This window comes from Alternaria rosae (genome assembly GCF_020736505.1).
Source record: "Alternaria rosae strain MPI-PUGE-AT-0040 chromosome Unknown BKA58scaffold_5, whole genome shotgun sequence".
Taxonomy (NCBI): Eukaryota; Fungi; Ascomycota; class Dothideomycetes; order Pleosporales; family Pleosporaceae; genus Alternaria; species Alternaria rosae.
In genome coordinates, this window is record NW_025763574.1 from 230,169 (window position 1) to 253,918 (window position 23,750).

The following is a 23,750-nucleotide window of genomic DNA, read 5'->3' on the forward strand; positions in this document are numbered from 1 at the left end:
ACAAATCTGATCAATACGCCAAGTTGCATGCGTGGCTGCGGCGTAGCGCTGGTGTGGAGCCATGCGCCGGTCGCTCCTGCCCCGATTGACTCTGTCCAATCAAGCCACATTCGCTAAGAAGGCTCAAACACGTCCCTGTCGTCCCAACTTCATCTCCTCCATCCCGTTTCGACATATTCTTCTGTACTGCATCAACGCCAACAATGATATTCATGCCCGACGTCTTTCTGCATGGCCATGCTGTACATACGAATACGAGTACTCTCGCTTACGATTTTGCCTCCCGTATCACATGTCTTTGGAGCTCAATACTGCGACCACCATAGATTTTACCACACCGCTGATATAGTCAACCTATCTTACACCTTACCTACTCTGACCTCTCTCTTGTCCGCTGGAAGGTTGCTGATATGTTAGATTACGTGGCATAACTGAGTCTCTCAATGTAGAACCTGCTCCGTGAGATGCATTCCCTTGATGGATGTCTATCTAATCACTGCTAAACCGCTGATGTCTACTTCTCTTCATAGTTATATGGTACGAAGTCACTGCTCCGAAGCGCGACACGCCTCTGGATGAGATGACGATGCATGAGTCTTGCTAAGGTTGTCGTTGTCAACAACCTTCATTGGCAGTCACTTCCTCATGTCGGACGCACTTGTCGTATCCCGAGCGCGCTTTCCTCTTGTCTCCTGCTGACCAGCACATACACTCAACAGTTCATCTCTGAGCCTTTGTCTCCTATGCCGTCATCATCTCTCCATCCAATCCCCTTTCGTATATTGTTCTTCGTCTACCGTCTATGATTATCGTCCGCTTGCCTCTCCTTGATAGCGCTGGTCGCTACCCGTCATTCGTTTTCTGTTCTCGATCTGCCTAGGTCAGGTCAGATCCGGAGAGTGGTGAGGTGAACGCGAGCTTCTAGCACGTTCCGCGTCCACGATGAGCCCGGGCGTCGCTTTTGCAACTCGACCGTGCAGGCCGTGCTCGGTGACGAGAAACCTCACCTTACCCCACCAACCGCAAATTACCACTTGTTTACCCACTCCTCTTTGCCCACTCGTTCACTACAATCGCGCCATACTCGTTTTGGAACTTCTCAATTGCTCGCACTTTGCATTGCCTGACGTGACGTAACTTTATTGACCACTCGCAGTACATATCAGATTCCTCCACTTTCGAACCGACCGCACTTGTTACTACTCGCCCGAATCGTCCCCTCCCGTCCTATACTTTGTTATCAGTTTGGAGAGCGCACAACCGAAGAGACCGCAATCGCTTTCCAATATTACCGCTCTCGCGACAGCGTACCGCATCCTTGTCCCCACTCCGCTCGATACACCGCTGGTCGAGCAGGTGAACACGTACCTTAGCCCGGTGACCCATATCGCAGGCTACCGCTGAGAGAATAATAACTTCGATCACGCAGAACGTACGCTCTCATTCTCACCGTTCTATCATCGCTAGGCAGGCCCTATGGCAGCTAAGACATATATTAGGCAACTTCTCAACTCTACAATAACACACATTTCTGTCGGTAAACCTCTTCTACCAAGACTTCACGAGACATTTCCTTCAACTCACCAACTACACTTCGCGTAAGCTTGTTCATATGAGCAATCAGGCCTGCCTCATTCGCTCACTTTGAGGTCCAGGACAAGCGCTCGGGTTCAACAACTTGGCGCCTCACTATCTCCCCAGGTATCCTGTAAACCCCGCACTTGCAAGGCCCAGACTCTCAGGTACGTGACAAACACATTGTATATCAATGCAGCGTTCTCCGAAACCTCGAGGCGGTGTCGACTCAAACCTCGTCTACTGGTCTCCCGCAGATGACTGAAGTATCCGCGCTATCTACCTCACCCCGCGTATCAAGTGTTCGGGCAGCAAACTCATTTCTACCACCATCGCGAAGGCGATGACGCTGTCTTTTGACCCGAACCAGTGCACGTGTAGTGAATCTCTGCTAATTGAACCTCGTGTATAGTCGGGGTACTTAGATTGATCCAGTCTCTCACAACCGCTTGGGCTCCTACCCTTACCACTCTTGGCTCTATCAGACCTACAAATTACAGTCTCAACACATCGTTGTTCTCCACCGCATCCACACATCACCTACACGCTACAGCCCCACGCAAAGTTGAATACCGTTGGTCTTTACCTCTAGGGTTTGAAACATTGCACAGCCCCAGCGCCTATCTTTCTTCCTACACCACCTCCTTCAATGCCACCTTCTATGGTCGATCCCATCAAATTCGTAACTGGGGACTCAGTCGCGACACCCAGCAAGGCCTTTGCACCAGAACTCCAGGTTACCAAGGTTACGTCTCCAACGTCCGACTCTAGCGGTGATACTCTTCACGACGAGAGCTCTGACGTCCGCTCCAGCGGCGATGGTCTTGAGACTCCCAACAGTCCTGTCAGCCCAGAGAACCTCAACTTCAACGGTTTGGCTATCATTGGCGGTGGTGTTGATCTCCACAAGGGTAGCGTATACCGCTACACTAACCCTTATCAGCGCGGACAGAAGCAACACAACGAACCGAGTGTCTATGGTCCTCCTGGTCGTGGATTCGGTGGCAACAATCGATTCGGAGCTGGTTACAACGGTCGAGGAGGAGGAGGTGGTGGTGGTGGTACAGGTAGTTTCCGCAACTCCTGCACATGGATGTCCCCAGACGCACAAGTCCAGCAAGAGTTCCTCATGATCCGTAATGCAATGCGCCGACTCTTCAAGAACTCTGACGTCTCAAAGTGGAAGTTTAGCGACTACGTTGCTCATAAGGAGGCTATGCTAGCATCGCAGGCGAGCAAGCTCGCAAATCAGGTTAAGAGCAAGGAAGACGCCCGTTTCGTATCCTCCTCCATCTCCTCTGACGTCAAGAAGACACTCACTAGGTGCGGTCTAAAAGGCAACTTTGAAGAGATCGGAAACTACGGCCGCGCTCTAGGTGAGCAAACCATCTGGTGCAACGACTGGGAGAACGGCAAGGACGAGATCGCTCCGTGGCCCTCAATGGCTGAGATGAAGTGGGAAGGTGATGACCGAGCCAAGACAGGCGTTGGTCGCTTCCTTCCTCTTCCCCGTGAAGAAGGTCCTCCAGGCCTCATGTGGAACCAGCTCCCCGCCATAGAGCAGTATCCTATGGATCAAGTCTGCAAGATCCCCACCATGGAAGACGTCTATCTCCCCGTCGACTACCATATCGAGCCAGACCACGAGTACCTCTGGAACAAGGGCTTGGAGAAGGAGATGGACGACTTCCTGGAGTCATAACGACCTCCTTCCACGCACGAAGCCTCTCCCTGTTGCATTCACGCTTCTACATCATGGTCTGCAGGTCAGCTTTCATCTTTGGAGCACTTCAGGTTTCGCATCGATTTGGCTCACGTCCAGCTTCCAACCAATGTGACTATTAGCTACTACAACTGTCACCGACCTATCTGTGGCCAAATCGATCCTCTTCCCGGTGAGATGCCGGTTGTTTCCCTTATGTTCTGGGCTTTAGCTTCCTATGGAGTTCTTCGCATCTTTTGGGTTTGGAGTTACGACACATAGACGATACGGTACGGATCTACTCATGCACACAGCCAACGATCATGGAGATACAGCACAAAGCCTCCTCCTCACTCTTTGATACTCTGGCTGTCATGACTTGCGTTGCTGGCTTCTGGTCTAACCGGAGGGTAGCTATGGAACACGAGTCTTGACTCATGTGCACTGCTTGCGTTGAATTTCTTTCCTTTTCGGATTACAACAAAATGGAGGGTCACTGGGGGGATGCGGCGGAATTGATATTGGGCATCGGGGCCGGATGCGTTCGGTTTCATTGCGTTGGTGCGTTCTGCGATCACATATCCTAGTTACTCTCCCCCCCCCAAAAAAAGTGCTTTACACTTCTGCTTCCCGCCGCTTCCTCAAGTAATACCGTGTCTAACATGCTCTCTAGAAGTTTCGAAGTCGTTGCGAAATGTCCCAATGACTCTCATCGCTACTACACAATCTTGCCAGCGCTTCCGCCTAGACCCCTTCTTACGTCCAAATGCTCTCAGTCCCGCTCGCTTTTGGTAGCGCTGGCAGACCGCGCGAATCGAAGTGGTGGGTGTCTGGTTGGCCTTGTGTTGGTAATTGAACCGCGTGCCATTGGCCTTTGCAGCCGCGTGGCAGATCTGAGGGACTTCACATGTCATCGCCTGTCCGGAAAAGAGTGACACCCCCCGGACTCGCACGTGCTCCAAGTCTCGGGGAGACTGTTCTCGTCCGCGGTGAGCAAGTTTGATGGCTAGGCTCTGAAGCCACGAGCCACGTAGATTGGCTCTATCGAATCGACGCTGACGGCGAGACTACGTGCCCGATGGTACGGTGATAATGACAACAGCCGTTGACAACGCGGCTGCTTTGGGGTCGGACATGCTGCTGATATATGGTTCGTCCGTGAGGTAATGCTGACAATCCAAGTATCGGCGCCGAATAATAACAAAGTCACGCGTGACAAAGTCGAAGAGAACCAGAGATCGTATACTTGAACAACCGGACGATCTCGCATACTTGATATACATGCACACCCGACGCCTTATTCAATTTCCCTTTCCTGCTCTACCCTGTAATACCCCAATCAAGACCGCACCATAGCGCCACAAGCAGTAGATACGCCCGATCGGGTGCCTTAATGCGAGGCGCCCATCATCCGCTAACGCGAAGCGGCGGCGATCACGCTTCTTTGCCAACACATCACCGCATCTCACCAGCGTACAGGAAGGCGTTATCATGGGTCATTATTGCGCCGTGTACTGTACCACGGGTTCCCTTAGATTTCGCTTACAGCTCACATCACGATCGTGGCAGGGGGGTCGGTTCGCAAAGTGCATCTTCAAGTCTACACTTTACCAACTCCCCTCCACTTCCCAGCCTCAGCCTCATATCAAGTGCTATCGTCTTCCTCCTCCAAATCCTTGGTCATATGCAAAATCCTAATCCCCTCCCCATTCGGACACTGCACTACATCCACCCTCCCACTCCTCACATACCCACACCTCTCATACAACTGCACTCCACTCAGCGTAGCCCCCATTTCCAGCTTTTTGAAACCCTCAGTCTCACCTTCCTTCCCTTCCCTCGCCCTCGCCTCACAATGCCGCATCATCATCGTGCCCAGGCCTTTTCGTGCATATTGCGGACTCGTGAAGATTGCTCGTATGCTCGCGCGGTCAACGGCTGGGTCGCGCTTTTCTGGCATGCGCAAAGGAGAAGGGGCAGAGTCGCCGCCGTAGAGTGTTTTGCGAAAGGACCAGCCGCCGCAGGCGCAGATTGTGCTTGGGGAGGAGAGGGGGTGGAGGATGTAGTATGTTCTGTGTGGCATAATCAACCTACTACTCCTGCATTCTCTTTCTGCCCTTCCACTATCAAGTCTTTGGCGTCTGATCTTTGGCAATGGAGAAAAGAGGGGTACATCATCCCCCTTCCGCAAACGGATAATGCTTGATGACACTTGATGACGGACGCCTTATAATCGATGATTATGATTAGAACTATACGTACTGGTCTTGTATGAGAACGGAATCTGGACCGAAGAGATAGCCTATTGAGCCATCGAGCTCGGCTTCTGTGTAGTACCCTTTCCCCAAGCTGCGGAGGGAGGATGCGATCATGGATTGTAGGGAGGGTATGTCGGCGGGGGTTGCGGGGCGGAAGGCGTATTGGTGGGTTGCTTCTTGGGCTTTTGCGGAGGCGACGGGGTCGTGCATTTTAGAATGTGAATTTATGTTCTATAATGTTTGGGTCCTGATTGTGGGTTGATTGTATATGGCTTTTGCTGCGTAGATGTATCTTTCTTGGTCGTTGGTGCGTTTGGCCCAATCATACGTTATCGTTATCGTGAGGCTTGGGAGTGGGATGCTTTCCGACGGAAACCATCCCTGTTCCGCAAGGCTGGTTGCTTCGTATCAATCATTCCGAAGTCGATATGGCGCGCCTTTCTTTCCAACGGTTACACGTATGAGTCGTAGAGGCGTATGTTCCTCGTCGTTATGGCGCATCTTCATAAGGTTTGCCGGACGGTGCGCTTTGACCACTGCCGGTTGAAGTCGTCCTTCTAACTTTCCGTCACTAGCACCCATGTGGCACCTTCGCCATCTTACACCAACTTTAGAGCAACAACTGTCCAACGACTCAACCTCTCGACGCTGACCGCAATAGAGTTGACAGCGAAAACCCTGCGATGTAGCCGCAATTTTCGGCTGGCCCAGAGTGAATAACGGCGTCCACACTTAGCGAGATGAACAGTCTGGAAAAGCGAACGCGAGCATCGACATGTTCATCACAATCAATGCCGTTTTCCCTGCGAGTCATATTGCCAGAACCTTAGGGTTGGAGCGACTCATCGACTCAACGGCAAACACCAGGCGTGAGGTTGAAACGATCGTGCCTTCCTTGCGAGTCATCCTGCGCGGGCAGGTGATGCGGATGAATAAGGTTGCAGAAAGATCATGGAAGCATCAATCGCAAGATCCTCAACAACGACAACACCCTGCAGTGGCTGATGTTGTACCTGCTTCTTTTGCTTCCAAGACCTTTTCGTTTTTGGTGTCCGCCGGACGAAGCAGGGGACAGACTCGTGCACCAAGGGTGCTGTGATGGCTAGTACCTTCTGGACAAATTGCATCAACATCGCCTGCAGCATTATGACAGCAGATTGACGTGGGTTGAAGCGAGCTCGTCTTACATGCCCGGTCTGACAGCATCGCATACACCAAACACACCCATCTATTGGAGTACCTTTGCGAACAGAATTCCATCGTCACCAGATGTCGCAGTCAAAGACAAGATGGTATGGTTCCCATGTGCGGCGCATTCCGCTCACAACGGTCAACTTGCGATGCTGGCGTTGCCAGCGTTTGGCCATCTTTGGTGCGCTTGCTTTTTGTATCACGTTGGGCGTTGAAACAGCTAACAGCGTCAGGCGAATTTAAAATAGCACACGGTCCATAACGGGACGCTCCCGTGACGTCGATCAGCCCTATACGAGCAACGGCAAGTAAATATGCGAAAGCTTATTTGCGTTTGGAAGCGTTCTTGACAACGAACAGGAACTTCGCTATATGCAAAACCGCCGTATCATGCAGAAATATCTCCATTCGTAGACGGTCCAATCGCATCCTATGTCGGGACTCGTCCTCGCATTGCTTGCGATGAAGTCATTCCGCCTTTTCGAGACAGCCGTTTTCTTGTCAGCTCAACTTCTTACACTGACAGCTCGGGGACGGTCGTCGCTGGGGCCAATGATTTACAGCAGAGTTTACAACATACCGAGGCACGGCAGGCACGTTGCGGACGCACTAGGAACATCCTCGCGTGGGGCACTGCCTTGTAGCAAGATCAGCCGGGGGGACTAAAAAGTAAAGCCCAAGCGCATGAATGGTGATAGTGCTTTTTCGGTAGTCGGATCGCATGAAGGTCCTGAGTGGTTGACAGTACAGGTTGTTCGAGTCGAGTCGGTTCAAAGTGGGACTGGTATTCCTCCGTACCCCATCTCCACCATGACTCTCATGAGAACTCAACCTACTTGGCAGCACTTGGTAGGAGTTGCATGACTGGGGCTTCTTGTCCTTGCAATACATCGATGCAGAGCCGGCCAATCCAGTGTCGAGTCGACGAACACCTTCCTCGGCTGCGATCATAGTTACCGACTGTTTCCACTTCATCGATCAGCCCACTGATACCTTGGCGGTGCCTGGCACTATGCCCTGTCTTCTCGACTTGATCGTCGTCATGGGTAGATTGAGCTTGGCCATATGTCTGGCCGAACATCTTAGGATTATAAGAAGGTAGGACGCCGGCTTCAGTTGGAGATCATCATCAGTCAACACTGTCACCAACACTACAGTTCATAGGCCCGGTGCTTACATTCGCTACTACCTTTTTCACTTCTTCTCTGTCTTCTTGTCAACAGCAGTTTCACCTTTCTTCTCACTTCGCCCAATTCATCCACCAGTCAACATCATGTACGCCAAATCCGTCCTCATCGCCGCCCTTGCCGGCTTCGCTGCCGCCAGCCCCATCGATATTGAGAGCCGCCAGCTCTTCGGTGGAATCGGCGGCACAGGATCCAGCTCCAGCGAGTTCAGCCGCGGCGGCTGCAAAGACGTCCTCTTCGCCTTTGCCCGTGGCTCCACCGAGATTGGCAACATGGGAACCGTCGTCGGACCTCCTACCTCGGACGGTCTCAAGAAAGAATTCGGAGCCGATGCCGTCGCCACAGAGGGAATCCCCTACGCCGCCTCCATCGGCACCAACGTCCTCCCCGGCGGCACCGACACACGCTCCAAGAACATGATGGCCGACACCCTCAACAGCATGGCACAGAAATGCCCAGACTCTGTCATCGTAGCTTCAGGCTACAGCCAGGGCGCAGCCGTCTGCCACCGCGCCATCGAAGGCCTCGACCCCGCCGTCATGGAGCAAATCGCCGGCGTCGTCACTTACGGCGACACCCAGAAGCTGCAGGACAGGAACCAGATCCCTAACTTCCCCAAGGAGAAGGTCAAGATCATTTGCCAGCCTGGCGATGCTGTTTGCTTGGGTACACTGAGCGTGCTGCCTGCGCACTTGACGTATGGTGTCCGCGCAGATGAGGGTGTGGCTTTCCTCGTGCAGCAGATTAAGGGGGTGCAGGCGAAGATCAAGGCGAGGAATGCGAAGAGGGAGGCCGAGAAGATGGACGCTGAGTTGCAGGAGGCGGTTAAGCGGGTCGCTAAGGAGATCAAGGCATAAGGGCTGATTTGAGATTGGGGTGATGGGATTTGGGGTTGGATACATGTGTGGCTGGATCACTTGGGGATTTCTTACGACTTTGCTTCTTTACCTTCTTTTATCTTCTTTTTGGATTGTAGTGTTGTCTTAACGAATTTGACTGAATTGGGCCCAGATAAGTTCTCCATCTCTGACGTTTACGTTGAGTGTATGTCTGCTCGTCTAGGATCTTTAATAATGATGACTACGCTGGTACCCAGATAGGCAACTTACGATAAGGTGTTGATTATAGCGCCGTCGCTTGCTCCGACTGCCCCGAATGCTCCCCGCTGCCTGCCCCGCTTTGATAAACCGCCGCGACGACTCAGGCTTCAGCCACCATTCTGCTAAGAAGGCGACACAAGCGACAACTCTCGATGCGTGGAAGTTTCATTGCGCCTTTTCCATTTTAGAATTCTCATTACCATGTGTTTGTCAGACTTCCAGTATGAGAAGCACATGGTACCGAGATGACATCAATACCAAGCGCATATCACACTACGAGCCCAAAGGCGCACGAACAAAGATATCCAACCCTCTCATCCTAAAGACGAGAGAATCTCTGGGTTAAGGCAATGTCCAGTGTACTATCAAACCGAATCGCTGCCGACCGCTGATGCCCCGCCATCCAGTCGTAGAATTCCAGGTCACGCCGTACGACATGCATACTAGCCATGTACACGTGTACAAGATGCAGACAAAGGTACGGGATTAGGGAGTGCCATGATGCTAGTCGTAACCATAGATTGAGCACTTCGTCCGGCCATTCACATCAAGCCCCGTTACACCATCACGCAGTGAGCCAGAAGCGGCCTTCAACGGCGCCGGCAGAAGCGCCAAATCGCCAATCACCATGTTACGCAGCATACCAAGAAGAGCCGAAGCGAGACTAGGTAGTCTGCCACCATGGTGGAGTAACGCAGTAGCTCGCGGACGATCATTCGCTGGGAGAGTACCTGTGCGGACCATTCGAGCACATACACTCTCCTACCTCTACCAGATCAAGACGAACTACTACACAACTCACCAACGCAAAAACCTCTAAACATCGTCCATCAAACAATACCAAACACTACACGGTCACCATGCCCTCCCCACCACCCACCCCAGAAGAAACCCAGCGCCGCCAAACCGAAGCGCGCGCCGCCGTCACCGCATCTCTCGCCAGCGTCGGCGCATCCGTCGACAACGAGATGCGCACGCGCACCGCGGACCTCCACGCCAACTCTGCCGCAATCGCAAAGCAGGAAAAGGAGCTAGCGAAGCAGACGGCGGCGCTGGCGAAACAGACGGCGGAGTGGGATAAACTGCTGCAGGGGGGCACGAAGAAGTTGAATGAGGTGGGAGATATTCAGAATTGGGCGGAGATGATTGAGAGGGATTTGCTGGTGTTGGAAGAGACGGTCAGGCTGGTGGATGGGAAGGGAAGGGAGGAGTCGGCGAGTGGGACGGGTGGGTGGTAGGTGGAGGAGTGGTGGTGGACAAGACTAGGGAATTGCATGGACTCTACGATGATGGTTCTGCTATGGGTATTGATGTGCTATCCAGTAATGCATAATATTGTTATCAAGTCTCAGAGTTACATACTCAGGTATGCGACGTCATTTGGTGTAGATAATGACTTGTCAGCTATCGGAAAGTATATGGGACGATGAACCATGGTGTAATCGCCCCGTGAGAGAACCCACGGACGTCCCAACAGGCCCAGCGCAACCGCGAGCGTGATTCTGTCTTGTCAGCGTCTGCAGAGGAAGTGAAGACAGCGCGTCGCTTTCGTGACGCTCTAAGCTTGGATCAGCGGGCACGGACCACGTCTCCATCATTGCGGAAACTGCTACTTGCGGTGCTCGTAGCTGTAGCTCCAACAACACCTTCACCTCACCCACCCGCTCTCCCGCCGACATAGAGGCTTCCGCTAAATCACGGTTGGCACTTGCACCCTGCCACAAAGCCCCCAACTAGCTGCCCAAGATCCACGCCTGCACCGTGGAATCTACCAGCAACCCAACACCCACGCCTCTTCTCCGCCAACCCGCCCGCTTCTAGCCATCGCAACATTTCGCGGCGACCGCTTTTGTGAGCAGACCCACCGACGACATACATCATCACGACCCCGCTTTTCGCTCCACTAAAGCCGCAGCCACTTTGGGTTTCTGCGCTTCCGGTAAAGGCAATCGCAGCCTGCCCTTAGAAACCTCTCACGCCACGGACACGGCGCCGCGCTATCCGACCGCCTACACGCAACCACTGTTCGCTAGACACCAGCTTCATAGAGCTTGCATGTGAGCAAGCTTCGTCTTCCGAGCGCCCGGCGCAAACATGAAGATCAAGAAACAGGCTACATCGCGACATGAGTCGACTCTGGTAAGCTGAAGCTCCCCGCGCTCCCCTCCCATGCCACTACTAACACCGCCGTAGTCGTCGATGATAGCAGACTTTGTGAAGGCGACCGAGTCAATACCGCTGTTCCAGCTGCCCGCACATCTCGCCTCGTTCCCCAGGCACTGGCCCTTTCCCCGCGGTGACGCATACCACTGGATCCCCGCCCTGAACCGCTTCGACCACATCCTCGAGCTCTTCAACAAGGAATATGGCCTGGTAGACGGACCCCAGACACAGGCCTTCCAGCGCCGGCTGCTGCTCAAGGGCGATGCCGAGGAAGGAAGCACCAGCTCCGAGCAAACCACGACCGATGCCGTCCTGGATACCCTGCACGTATCGTGGGATGGCGATCGCGAGCTGGTCGAGCAGATTCTCAACTTCACGCGAATGCTCCTGGAGAACTGCGGGAACCGTAGCCTGTACTCCAGCAGCGAGCGCCTGGACAAGCTGCTAAACACGACTTCCACATCCCTCCTCAAGGCCACGCTTCGCCTAGGCCATCGCCTCGCTCAGCGCTATGCTGCCGCACGCATGCGCTTGGCCCCGGCCACCCTACACCCGTCCCTCCTCTCTAGCCACTACAACATCAACCTCGACAAGGTTCAGAAGCTGGCTAGCCCATTCGCAAAAGGCCCCGCATCGGCAGCACCTATCTTCGGTACTCCAGCAGGCAAGGGCAAGGACCGCGCTGGCAGCACTGATAAGGTCAGTCCGTCCGACCTGGTTGCTTTGTACTCTCTGTCCGAAGCAGCGATGAAGCAGGAGTTCGGAGGCATGCTCATCTCGTACTATGAACCCACTCCCTCATCCGAAGCAGAGAGCGGCAAACAGGCATCTACAGAGGCACCCGCGCCCACCACGCCAACTCCCGTACGGAGGACATCCAGCATGGGACCCAACCGAACACCGAGACAGCCCCAGCCTGCACCCGCCACCGATTCGCCGAGCACACCTGTCTTCACTCCCGGACAGCCCAGTAATACAACGAACGGACCCAAGACTTTTCAGTTGTCAGCGGACAAGATTAACAAGACCGATATACATGACCTGATAAAGGAGGGACTTGCAAGTCTACCGGAGACGGTGCACTACGAATTCCTCCACAAGCTTCGCATCGCAAAGATGTTCAATGAGGGCCGCACAGGGCGCGACAGTGCAGTCGCCATCCGCCTACTGTCCATTGCAAACATCGGTTACGTACACGTCGAGAAGGAGTTCATGGCCAAGCTTGGTCAGCAAGATGCAGACGAGCCACGCCGGTTACAACTTGCCTACCAGCTCTCTGAGTTGGTCCATCCGCCGGGCAACGGCGAGACTGGCATTTCGATGGAGCTGCAGACCTACACCATGAGCGCCCTCGAGGCCCTTGCCAAGCACAAGTCTAAAGCGGCTGATGTTTGCACTGCTCTCAGTGTCAACGTCAACCACGGTGTGTTGTTCTACGTTGTGCGCAAGCTGGTCGCTGGACTTGGCGAGGAAACTGGCAACCCGGATGATATCGAGGAGGATGAGTGGCGCGACGCTTTATTCTCTCTGCTGAATACTCTACCAACATCTCAAACGCGCACCGGTGAGCAGATGGTGGCTGCGGGGCTTCTGGAAATTCTTGTGGATGTCCTCAAGCTGCGCACAGCAAAGGCAGAGCGCAACCACCCCAAGATTCTCAACTTCCTTGATACCTTTGTGTACAACCTGCGAGACGCCTTCTCAGCCCTCGTGGCCGCAAAGGGGCTAGAAATCATTGCTGATCTGATGCAATACGAGGTCGACACCTCCAAGAAGCTCGCAGAGGAGGACAAGGGTATGCCCAAGGAGTACAAGACGCAGCTTACTGATTATCAAATTCCGTTCTATCACCAGCAAAGTCTACGCTGGCTTTTCAAGTTCCTCAACCACATGATGTCGCACACAGGCGGTAACTTCGATCGCTTAATGCGAAACTTGCTTGACTCACAACAGCTACTCAGCAGCCTGCGCACTGTGCTATCAAACGCCAAGACGTTCGGCTCAACTGTTTGGAGCATGGCTGTCACGATCCTTACCAGCTTCATCAACAATGAACCCACTAGCTACCAAGTCATCGCCGAGGCAGGTCTTAGCGATGCGTTCTTGGAGACAGTGGCTGGAGAGCCTGCTTCAGAATCGACGGCTGCAGCCAACAATGACCCCAGTGCTTCAACACCAACGACATACGCTCCTCGAGAGGGCGGAAAGCCACTTGCCGAGGGTATCTTGCCTGTAGCTGAGGCTATCTCGACCCTGCCACCGGCTTTTGACGGTATCTGCTTGGCTGAAGCTGGTATGAAGCTGTTCCAGTCATCGACCGCCCTCCAGCGATTCTTTGAGATCTTCGAGAGCCCTGCTCACATCAAAGCTCTTGACGCCGATACAGAGATGCCTACCTTGATCGGAAACTCTTTCGATGAGCTAGTGCGCCATCACCCACCTCTAAAGGCGCGTGTTCTTTCCTGTCTAAGCGAGCTGATCGCACGTGTGGTCCAACTTTGCGCCGACAAGGCCGAGAAGGAAGGTGTAGGAGCCAAGCTCTGGACCGAGGATGCTGCTGGAAAGCTCACCGTGGCAGGCGGCCGTCAAGCGCTTTCTGCATCGGGCTCGCAGCAAAGTACAGCTCAAGCATCAGGGACCACAAGCACTGATGTGGAGATGAAGGATGCTCATGAGACTGCCAACGAACCAGTCGCTTACGGTCAAATCACCGAGACTGAGGACAGCACCAAGGGCCCTACCACCGGTCAGTACATTCGCGTACTCTGCCGTTTCCTCTCTGGGTTCTTCTCGAACCACGCCATGTGCGCTGCGTACGTCGAGCTTGATGGTGTAGACTCTATCCTTGACATTTCCAGTCTCGCTTGCTTAGACCCAAAGGCAAGCGAGTACCGCAGCATGTGCGAGCAATTTGGTCATGTTATCCAGGTACTCGTCGAGCAGAAACCTCATATTGCGGTGCCATCTTTGATCAAGCGGACACAAGTGGCCTTGGAGCGCCTGCAGCCCCTCCTCGATCACACCGGAAAGCAAGCCTTCTTCGCACCTTTCACAAGCACTGGTACTTCCCAGAGTCCAGAGCACATGCAGCAAGGTACACAATATGTCAAAGCATTGGTGTCAGCCCATACCCTCGTGGGAGCCATGACCTTGACCTTCCAGAGCCAGATGTACACCACCCGTTCCTCTCACAATGTCTCTAGTCAAGTCAATCTTGCGGACATGTACGCGCGCCTTGTGGACAGTCTCGGAAAGCTGCACCGAAGCTGTGTTTGGGAAGAGCTTTTGCTCCAGCGCAACATGCCCACAGAATGGGAGAAGGAGACGCGGATCACCAGTTCTGGTTTCGGCAACGATGAAGCCGATAACGTGTTCCGTCTTGGAAACAGTGTGAACGAATCACCTGCCAACGGAGACGCTGCTGCCTCTGGATCAGCTTCTGAGAACACAGCTCCAAGCCAGAACAGTGCACAGTTCAAGAACACGCAAACTCTCCGCAATCTACTTAGTAGGATACCTATGGAAGTCGCACCGTTCTTCCAGTCGCTTGGCAAATTGCTCTTGTTTCGCCGCAGTCTTGAGGCTTACCAGAGGCAATCCGCTACGGTCGTGTCAGACCAGCTTGCCCAGGCAGTCATTGACCAGCTTGAGTACGAAGGTCCCAAGGAATCAGAGATCATTGAAGACCGCTATGCTTACTGGATCATCATTCTTACTTCGCTGTCACAGCTCATCGTCGAGGTAAACCTCGATCGGTCGCAAGCGTTGACGCTGTTGCTTGTGTCCTTCCGCAACCTCGGTGGATTCGACGTTCTAGCGAACATCCTCAACCAGTTTTACGAATCCGCTCTTGAGATCACCCAGAAGCAGACAGAAGACACTAGCGAGGAGTCAAAGCGAGTGCTCAACCTCTCTCTCGGAGGGATCAAGATCATTCTGGCGTTTTTCTCCCAGATCATCAACTTCAAAGTCATCTCAGAGTCGCCACAGACGTCATCGATGCAAACCCGGCCAGATCGCGATCGGGAGCGGGCTGACCACTTCTTAACTGCTCAATTTCTCGTCGAGATACGCTACGCCGTTATCGTGCCTGTGGAGAAGATCTGGAATTCTGATCTCATGGATAAGGCAACTACGTCACTAGTGAAGACCTCTGTCAACATACTGAAATCTGTTCTCGAGTGCGAAGGTGAGCACGGAGCTTACAAGAGCATCGACAAGATTCCAAAGCGTAGCAAGCCCATCATCAAGCCCTGGACTGCCCGAAACGGAGACCACTTGCCACGCTTGAAAGACAAGGGATACGAGGAAAGCCTTGCTGAAGAAGCCTTGTATCGATGCTGCGACAACTTCAACATGGCGGAGGAGTATTGCAAGAACCAAATCCGTCCAAGTGTCACAAGAAATCCTATACCACAGTATGAGATCCAAGCGCGAGGCCCGCCATCCGCTTCACCAAGCCGAGCTGAAGTGGTGGTCCCCGAGCATCCAGATGACGCTAGCATGACAGGGAGTGAAGTAACGCGGGATGAAGATGGTTCTGAGCACCCGGAGACGCAGTCCGTCCACATGGAAGACGCCGACGCTTCGACTGCAGAGTCAGAGGCACCTACGTCTAATACACCTGTACCAGGTGATCAGTCAAGTCAAGCACCCGCTGCGCCGCAGGACGCTCTTGCTTATCAGAAGCGGATGGCTAACGGCAATTCGACCCAACTCGTTGCCATAGACCAGCTAGATGAGCAGCGAGCTAAGCTCCGCCAGAACCTTGTTGATCGGTCTCTCGACATGCTCAACTCACACGACGATGTCACCTTTGAGCTGGCAGATCTCATTATTGCCGCTGTTTCGAAAGCACCCGACCCACCCGAGATGCGCGCCGAGATCGGTATGATGCTTGTGCAGTCTCTCATGTCGCTGCAGAGTGAAGACGACTTCCGAACCCAGAGCAAGAAGATAGCAGCTTCAGCACATCTCCTAGCGTTGGTGCTCCAAGAAAAGGACTTCTACGACGTCATTGTTGAACAGCTGAAGGAACACTTTACTACTTTGTTGGGCTTCATCAAGATCTTCCCGGATCAGTCTCCAGAAGACTCGTCACCTTGGATTGGCCAGGTCTTGCTCATCATCGAACGACTACTAGCCGAGGATCAACTTCCGCATCAAATTCAGTGGACTCCGCCGACAGAAGAATCCCAGGAAGAGACCACAGTCGATGATCTGCCGCAACCTATCGTCACTGTCGAGGAGAAGGATCTGCTTTTCAACGCAATCATCGAGATGCTGCCTCGCATTGGAAAAGATGAGTCTCTGGCTCTATCTGTGACACGAGTGCTAGCCATGCTTACTCGCACGCGCAAGATTGCCACGCGTCTTGCAGAGAAGCGCAACGTTCAACGCCTGTTCCTCATGGTGAAGCAGCTTGCTGGTATCACCAATGAGGGCCTTCGCAGCGCTTTCATGATCGTCCTTCGTCACATGATCGAAGACGACGAAATGATTCGGCAGATTATGCGTACCGAGATCCAGCAGATGTTTGAGTCTCGCGATCGAAGGCAGACAGACACTACTGGCTACACTCGCCAGATGTACGCGCTAGCCATCCGTGCGCCTGAGATATTCGTGGAAGTCACCAACGAGAAGCTTCAACTTAAGGGGTTCGATCCTAATCAGCGACCGCAGACTCTTATCCTCAAGAAGACTGACCCACCTCCGACTGAGCAAACTGAGCCAACAAGTGTCGTTGAGTCTTCAGAGGGTACTGCTGAGGCCGATAAACCCAAGGAGTCTAGCGAAGCGCCTAAGCAGCCGTTCCTTGAGCGAACAAAGACTTCAGATCTTAAGGTGCCTGTAGTTGAGAACCCCGATGGTGTTATCCATTACCTTCTCTGCGAGTTGCTAGCTTACAAGGAGGCTGAAGACAAGCCTGAGCCCGCTAAGACTACGGAGAAGCCCGCGGAGAAGCCCGCAGAGAGTGCAGCTGAAGGACAGGCAAGCAAAGAGTCGAGCTCAGATGCTGGTACCTCCGCTCCAGCCGCCGCGCCCGCGGAGTCTGCGAAGCCCGAAAAGCCTGTCTTCAAGGCTGAAGCACACCCAATTTACATCTACCGCTGCTTCATCTTGAAGTGTCTCGCTGAGCTTCTGCAGAGCTACAATCGTACGAAGATTGAGTTCATCAACTTCTCCAGGAAGGCAGACCCTTACACCGTGACACCATCAAAGCCTCGCTCCGGTGTCCTAAACTACCTTCTCAACAACGTGGTGCCTATTGGCAGTCTGAACCATGAAGGCGACCTCGCGTTCAAGAAGAAGCTGGCGACATCGAACTGCGCCATCGACGTCATCGTCTCACTGTGCAATAAGACGGGAGAGTTCGTTCTACCGAAAACCGACGCACCACTATCGCCATATGCGGAGACTGAGCCGGACCTGCTTTTCGTACGCAAGTTCGTCCTTGAGCATGCTCTGAAGGCGTTTAAAGATGCAAATGCTTCGGATGAACCTCTCGACATGAAGTACTCTCGTCTGCTGAGCATCGCCGATATCTTCTCCAGGATGGTGTCGCAGCGTCCAAATGGAGAGATGCTTACTCAGAACGCCGATTTGACACCTAACCTGAAGCAGATGGCCAAGATCATGTACGAGAAGAACTTTGTCACTATCCTAACAACAGCGATTTCGGATATTGATCTAAACTTCCCGAACGCCAAGCGCGTGGTCAAATACATTCTGAAGCCTTTGAAGTGGCTTTGCTACGTAGCCATGGATCTGAGTATGCACTACGATACTTCTTCAGCCCCAGACTCTGCCGACGAGTACGAGATCTCGACAGCATCCGACGACGATCTCGTTGATAACACACGCGAAGAGACGCCTGATCTGTTTCGCAACTCCACTCTCGGCATGTTCGAAACTGGTGACTCGGAATCTGACGAAGACTCTGAAGACGACGAGGGCGAAGAAATGATGTACGACGATCCTTACGCGGATGACATGGAGTACGACGAGGCTGATATTGGTGATGACGATGTGGTTTCCGATGACGACGAAGAAATCTTAGGGGAGATGGGTATGGACATTGATGGTATGGGTCCTATCGAAGGTCTCCCCGGTGACATCGATGTTGAGATCGAGGTTGACGACGACGGCAACGAAATGGACTCTGATGATAATACTGAAGATGATTCAGAAGACGATGACGAGGATGATGAAGATGATATGGACGACATGGACGACGGAGGTGACGACGATATGGACGACATGGATGAGGCCATGGATGCCATGGAGGAAGTCACTGGCGATGACGAGAACGCCAGTCTCGCCGAAGATCAAGAAGATGACTGGAGTGATGACCAGGACGACTTCCCGGGTGGTCCCAACGGCGAGGGCAACATGGGCCCCGGCGCGCTCGGCTTTGTCCTTGATCCTCCTCAGCTTCTTGAACAAATGCGTCAACAAGGTGGAGATCTCGAAGACTTCTTAGATGACGAGATGGCGGAAGAAGGTCCGTTACTTCATAGGATAGAACGCTTATCACGGTCGCTAACCCAACTAGATATGGATGAGGAAGAAGAGGAGTACGACGAAGAAATTCACTACGATCCTGGAATGGAGGATGAGGATGATGCTATGCCCGAGATGGGGTGGGGTGGCAGCTGGGAAGACGCTCAAGCCCCTGCTGTTCGACATACCCATCGCCTCAGCCCATGGATGTTTCCCGCAGGGCCTGGCGATCGAATCCTTGTACCAGCTTACCGTTCGCATCGCCCAGGTGCGGGTCCTCGTGTTACTGACGATGGTATCAATCCCTTGCTTCAGCGAGGCGGTCGCTCCGCTGGACGAGATGGTCTCCCGCGCAATGAAGGTCAGAGCGACTGGGTTCATGCTATTGAAGGCCGCGGCCCGCGTGTCTTCAGCCAATCCGACAGCCCGGTCTCGTTCATTAGCAATCTATTGAACGCTATGAGCTCTACTACTGGCCCGACAATACACCAGCATGGAGGCGCATTGCACCTTTCTTTCGCCAATCCCATGGGCATGCCACCCTTCGACAGCGGGATGCGACGCGATATTGCTCGCATGCGAGAGACGTACACATCACGCACTGCTCGTGAAGACCCACACTCTGCGGTATCCTTCGTCAAGGCGTATACGAGCCAGCGCTGGCAGGAAGAAGCCCGGATCCTGTTCGGTCCTGGCGCGATAGAGAAAAGCCAGCGAGTGGTCAACTCCATTCTCAAGGTCATGGTTCCCCCTGCCATGGAAGCGGCGAAGAAGCGTTTGGAAGAACGCCAAGCTGAGGTCGCACGCAAGCTCAAGGAAGAGCAGGAACAGAAGGAGCAGAAGGAGCGTGAAGAGCGTGAGAAGCGCGAAGCACAAGAGAAGGAGGATCGCGAGCGACAGGAACGTGAAGCTGCTGAGGCTGCGAGCCGAGCTCAAGAGGAACCCGCAGAAAGCGAGCCAAAGACCGAAACCGAAACCGCACCCGAAGCACAAGCTATGGAGGGCGTCGAGGTCGGACAGTCCTCGTCAGCACCCGCCGACGCCGCCGCCGCTGAGCCCGCGCCTGCAGAACCTGCTGCGCCCCCAGCGTCGCGGGTCACGACGACAATTAGAGGCCACGAGTACGACATCACGGACCTAGGTATCGACACCGAGTATCTAGACGCTCTTCCCGAGGATCTGCGCGAGGAGGTTTTGATGCAGCAGGTAGCTGAACGTAGAGCCGAACAACGGGCTCAAGCGCGACGACAAGAGCAGCAACAGTCGCAAGCCCCGGCACAAGCGCAAGCCCCGGCCGCGCCCGAGGAGGCAGGTCCAGCAGGTGAAGTGCCTACAGACATCAACCCAGACTTCTTGGCTGCGCTCCCTCCGGAGATCCGAGAGGAATTGCTGGCGCAAGAGGCACAAGAGCGTCGACGCCGGGAGCGGGAAGAGCGCCGCCGTCGCGACCAAAGCAGTGCTGGTGCCGCCCCTCCACAGGCAGAGGATATGGATCCTGCAAGCTTCTTCGCGTCGCTAGACCCCAATCTGCGAGCTGCTGTGCTTATGGATACCGACGAGAGCATTCTGCGCCAACTTCCCCCCGACATGTCCGCAGAAGCGCGAGCAATGGGAGGTGATCGCCGGTTACACCAGTTCAACGACTTCGGCTATAGACGTGACCGCCGTGCGCAGGCAGAGGACCCTTCACAGAAGAAGAAGACCCGTCCTTGCGTGCAGATGCTTGACAAGGCAGGCGTTGCCACGCTCCTTAGGCTTATGTTCATCCCACAACAGGGAAGTGCTAAGGGTAGCCTGAGCTCCATCCTCCGCTATGTCTGCGAGAACCGTCAAAACCGTGCCGAGGTCATTAGCATCCTGCTCTCCATCCTTCAAGATGGTAGCGCCGATGTCAATGCAGTCGAGAAGAGCTTTGCCCAGTTGTCGATCCGAGCAAAGCAGCCTCAGCAACCAGCCGACAAGACTCCAAAAATCTCCCGCAAGAATGGCGCCCTGTCAATCAATGCCGATGTCTCTCCACTCATGGTCGTTCAGCAATGTCTCAACACACTTACCCAGCTGACTGAGAAGAACCCTGCTGTATGGCAGTTCTTCCTGACTGAGCACGAGACTGGCGTCGGGTTCAAGAATCGTGCGAACCGCAAGGGCAAAGCCAAGGAGAGCAAGGCGAACAAGTACCCAGTCAATGCTCTCCTTACCTTGCTGGATCGCAAGCTCATCGTTGAGAGCTCTACCATTATGGAGCAATTGACGTCACTGCTAAAGGTCATCACGGCCCCACTTCAAGTCCTCAAGAAGGAGAAGGAGAAGGCTGCTGAAGACGCAAAGAAGGAGGCTGAGGCCTCTGCAGAGGGTCAGAATACTGACAATGAGCCTGCCGACACCACAACCACGGAGGCTCGCCCAGAAGGTCAAGATACGGAGATGACAACTGCCCCCGAGAGCGCTGCTCAGCCCGACACCGCTACTGAGGGCGAGGGCAGTACTTCTAAGCCTGACGAGTCCAAGGCCGAGGATGAAAAGGCAAAGAAGCACCGCACACTCACACCACCTGATGTGCCTGAAGCCAACCTTCGACTCGTGGCTAAGATTCTGGCTGCTCGAGAGTGCAACAGCAAGGTCTTCCAGGAGACTTTGTCGGTTATCAGCAACCTCTCGCCCATCCCAGGTGCCAAAGAGATTTTCGGTCAAGAATTGCTTGGTATTGCCAAGGATCTTGCTAGCTCAACACTTCAGGATCTTGCCAGCTTGACGGTTCAAGTTTCTAAGGCAAGCTCGCCTACTGACGTTCAAGGCATCGCACTTGCCAAGTTCTCTCCAGCAAGCTCCGACCAGACTAAGCTACTGAGGGCCCTTACGGCACTTGATTATCTTTTTGACCCGTCGCGTGATAGCAAAGATAAGCCTGAGGCCGCTGCAGAGGCACTTGAGCCCGCCCAGAAGGAAGACATACTCTTGACCCTATACGAGGACTCTGCTTTCGCACCTCTCTGGGAAAAGCTTAGCGAATGTCTCACTGTCATCCGTCAGCGCGGAAACATGCTTAACATCGCTACTACGCTGCTTCCGCTTATCGAGAGTCTCATGGTTGTTTGCAAAAACACCACACTCAAGGACATGCCTTTGTCTAAGATGCTTCCCAAGGAGTTTGCTTTGTCCAGTCCACCACCTGAGAGCAGGATGGAGAACCTATTCTTCAACTTCACTGAAGAGCACCGCAAGATTCTCAACGATCTTGTCCGCCAGAACCCCAAGTTGATGAGCGGAACTTTCTCTCTCCTGGTGAAGAATTCCAAGGTGCTAGAGTTCGACAATAAGCGCAACTACTTCAACCGAAAGCTTCATTCGCGAGGTGGTGACCGACAACAGCATCAACCCCTACAGCTCTCTGTTCGTCGAGACCAGGTCTTCCTAGACTCTTTCAAGTCACTGTACTTCAAGTCGGCCGATGAGATGAAGTTCGGCAAGCTCAGCATCCGCTTCCACGGTGAGGAAGGTGTTGACGCTGGTGGTGTTACCCGCGAGTGGTTCCAGTCAATCTCACGCCAGATGTTCAACGCCGACTACGCTCTCTTTGTACCTGTCGCTTCCGATCGCACGACATTCCACCCCAATCGCCTCAGTTCCATCAACCCTGAGCATCTGATGTTCTTCAAGTTCATTGGTCGCATCATCGGCAAAGCACTTTACGAAGGTCGCGTCCTTGACTGCCATTTCAGCCGAGCGGTCTACAAGCAGATCATGGGCAAGCAGGTCAGCCTCAAGGATATGGAGACGCTTGACCTTGAGTACTACAAGTCCTTGGAATGGATGATTCACAACGAGATTACGGATATTATAACAGAAACTTTCTCAGTTGAAGTCGAAGCCTTTGGAGAGATGCAGACCGTCGACCTCATCGAAAACGGTCGTAACATTCCCGTCACCGAAGATAACAAGCACGAGTACGTCCGCCTCATCACTGAGCACCGTCTTGTCGGCGCCGTTCAAGAACAGCTCGAGAACTTCCTTAAGGGCTTCCACGACATTGTGCCCGCCGAGCTCGTTTCCATCTTCAGCGAACAGGAGCTCGAACTTCTTATTTCCGGTCTGCCTGACATCAATGTGGATGACTGGAAGAACAACACCGAGTACCACAACTACACGGCTGCCTCGCCACAGATCCAGTGGTTCTGGCGTGCTGTGCGAACATTCGAGAAGGAAGAGCAAGCCAAGCTGCTTCAATTCGTTACCGGTACTAGTAAAGTGCCGCTCAATGGTTTCAAGGAGCTTGAGGGTATGAACGGCTTCTCCAAGTTCAACATCCACCGCGATTACGGCAGCAAAGATCGTCTGCCATCTAGTCATACTTGCTTCAACCGTAAGTCATCTCCCCTAACCTTTCTCTCAACCCAATGTTAACAAATCTGACAGAGCTCGACCTCCCTGAGTACGAGACGTACGAAGATCTCCGCAAGGCCCTATACACCGCCATGACAGCTGGTGGCGAGTACTTCGGCTTCGCCTAAACCCACTCCGCTCACTGTCACAAAATGAGCTTCATTTACTCAAAAATGACGAACGAACGGCCTCTTTACCTCACGAATATCGCTTTTTCGATGATTACATATTACGATCTTCTTTGCATTGCAGGCGCAGGAAGGGCGTGTATGTGTGTACGGGATATAACTATACCCTTTTAGGTGGAGGAGCGAAGGAAAGGCAACGAAATGAGCATCTGGTAGATGAGGGAAAGAATAGTGATTGATGGTTATGCTCGGTCGTTTTTTTTCTTTTTCTCTCTGTGTAAGAGTATTGGTCAAAATTGGAGTGGAGGGAGTATTTTTCACGAGTTTATGAGATGAAGATGGAGTTGATGCAGGAAGCCTAGTTAGCTGGCTGGTTCGAACGGATAGGAAAGAGAATAATCTGGGAGTGCAGGCCTGGATTGTCTTTTTTGTACCTTGATGGGAGACTAGTTGAGTGGACTGGGCAAGGAGTTTTTCGAGTGAGAGGATTAGTGCGGTAGTAGATAGAGTTAATGAGTTTCTTTACTCAATATACCTGTTTTCGAGTCTATGAATGGCGTGAA

At 53.4% G+C, this 23,750-nt stretch overlaps 5 protein-coding genes across 5 annotated transcripts; 4 read left to right on the forward strand and 1 right to left on the reverse strand.

Annotated features, from left to right (window-relative positions):
- Nucleotides 1-2,645: 2,645 nt before the first annotated feature.
- BKA58DRAFT_384230 (uncharacterized protein) lies at nucleotides 2,646-3,425 on the forward strand. The gene has a single exon (XM_046170247.1). It carries the CDS (start codon nucleotides 2,669-2,671, stop codon nucleotides 3,275-3,277), a length of 609 nt encoding a protein of 202 aa, XP_046024854.1. The 5' UTR covers nucleotides 2,646-2,668; the 3' UTR covers nucleotides 3,278-3,425.
- A 1,497-nt stretch (nucleotides 3,426-4,922) lies between these two features.
- BKA58DRAFT_457248 (acyl-CoA N-acyltransferase) lies at nucleotides 4,923-6,213 on the reverse strand (the record flags this gene model as incomplete). The annotated part of the gene is made up of 2 exons (XM_046174625.1): nucleotides 5,540-6,213; nucleotides 4,923-5,349 (listed from the first exon to the last, which is right to left on the reverse strand). The coding sequence occupies exons 1-2, from the start codon at nucleotides 5,743-5,745 to the stop codon at nucleotides 4,923-4,925; spliced, it is 633 nt and encodes a 210-aa protein (XP_046024855.1). The 5' UTR covers nucleotides 5,746-6,213.
- Nucleotides 6,214-7,565: 1,352 nt separating this feature from the next.
- Nucleotides 7,566-8,806, forward strand: BKA58DRAFT_169213 (cutinase-domain-containing protein). The gene is made up of 2 exons (XM_046165134.1): nucleotides 7,566-7,824; nucleotides 7,891-8,806. The coding sequence occupies exons 1-2, from the start codon at nucleotides 7,739-7,741 to the stop codon at nucleotides 8,768-8,770; spliced, it is 966 nt and encodes a 321-aa protein (XP_046024856.1). The 5' UTR covers nucleotides 7,566-7,738; the 3' UTR covers nucleotides 8,771-8,806.
- Nucleotides 8,807-9,616: 810 nt separating this feature from the next.
- Nucleotides 9,617-10,332, forward strand: BKA58DRAFT_169123 (uncharacterized protein). Its single transcript, XM_046165133.1, has one exon. It carries the CDS (start codon nucleotides 9,874-9,876, stop codon nucleotides 10,249-10,251), a length of 378 nt encoding a protein of 125 aa, XP_046024857.1. The 5' UTR covers nucleotides 9,617-9,873; the 3' UTR covers nucleotides 10,252-10,332.
- Nucleotides 10,333-11,107: 775 nt separating this feature from the next.
- Nucleotides 11,108-23,187, forward strand: BKA58DRAFT_439561 (uncharacterized protein; the record flags this gene model as incomplete). Its single annotated transcript, XM_046173697.1, has 4 exons — nucleotides 11,108-11,152; nucleotides 11,207-18,680; nucleotides 18,732-23,039; nucleotides 23,093-23,187. The coding sequence occupies 4 exons, from the start codon at nucleotides 11,108-11,110 to the stop codon at nucleotides 23,185-23,187; spliced, it is 11,922 nt and encodes a 3,973-aa protein (XP_046024858.1).
- Nucleotides 23,188-23,750: the final 563 nt, after the last annotated feature.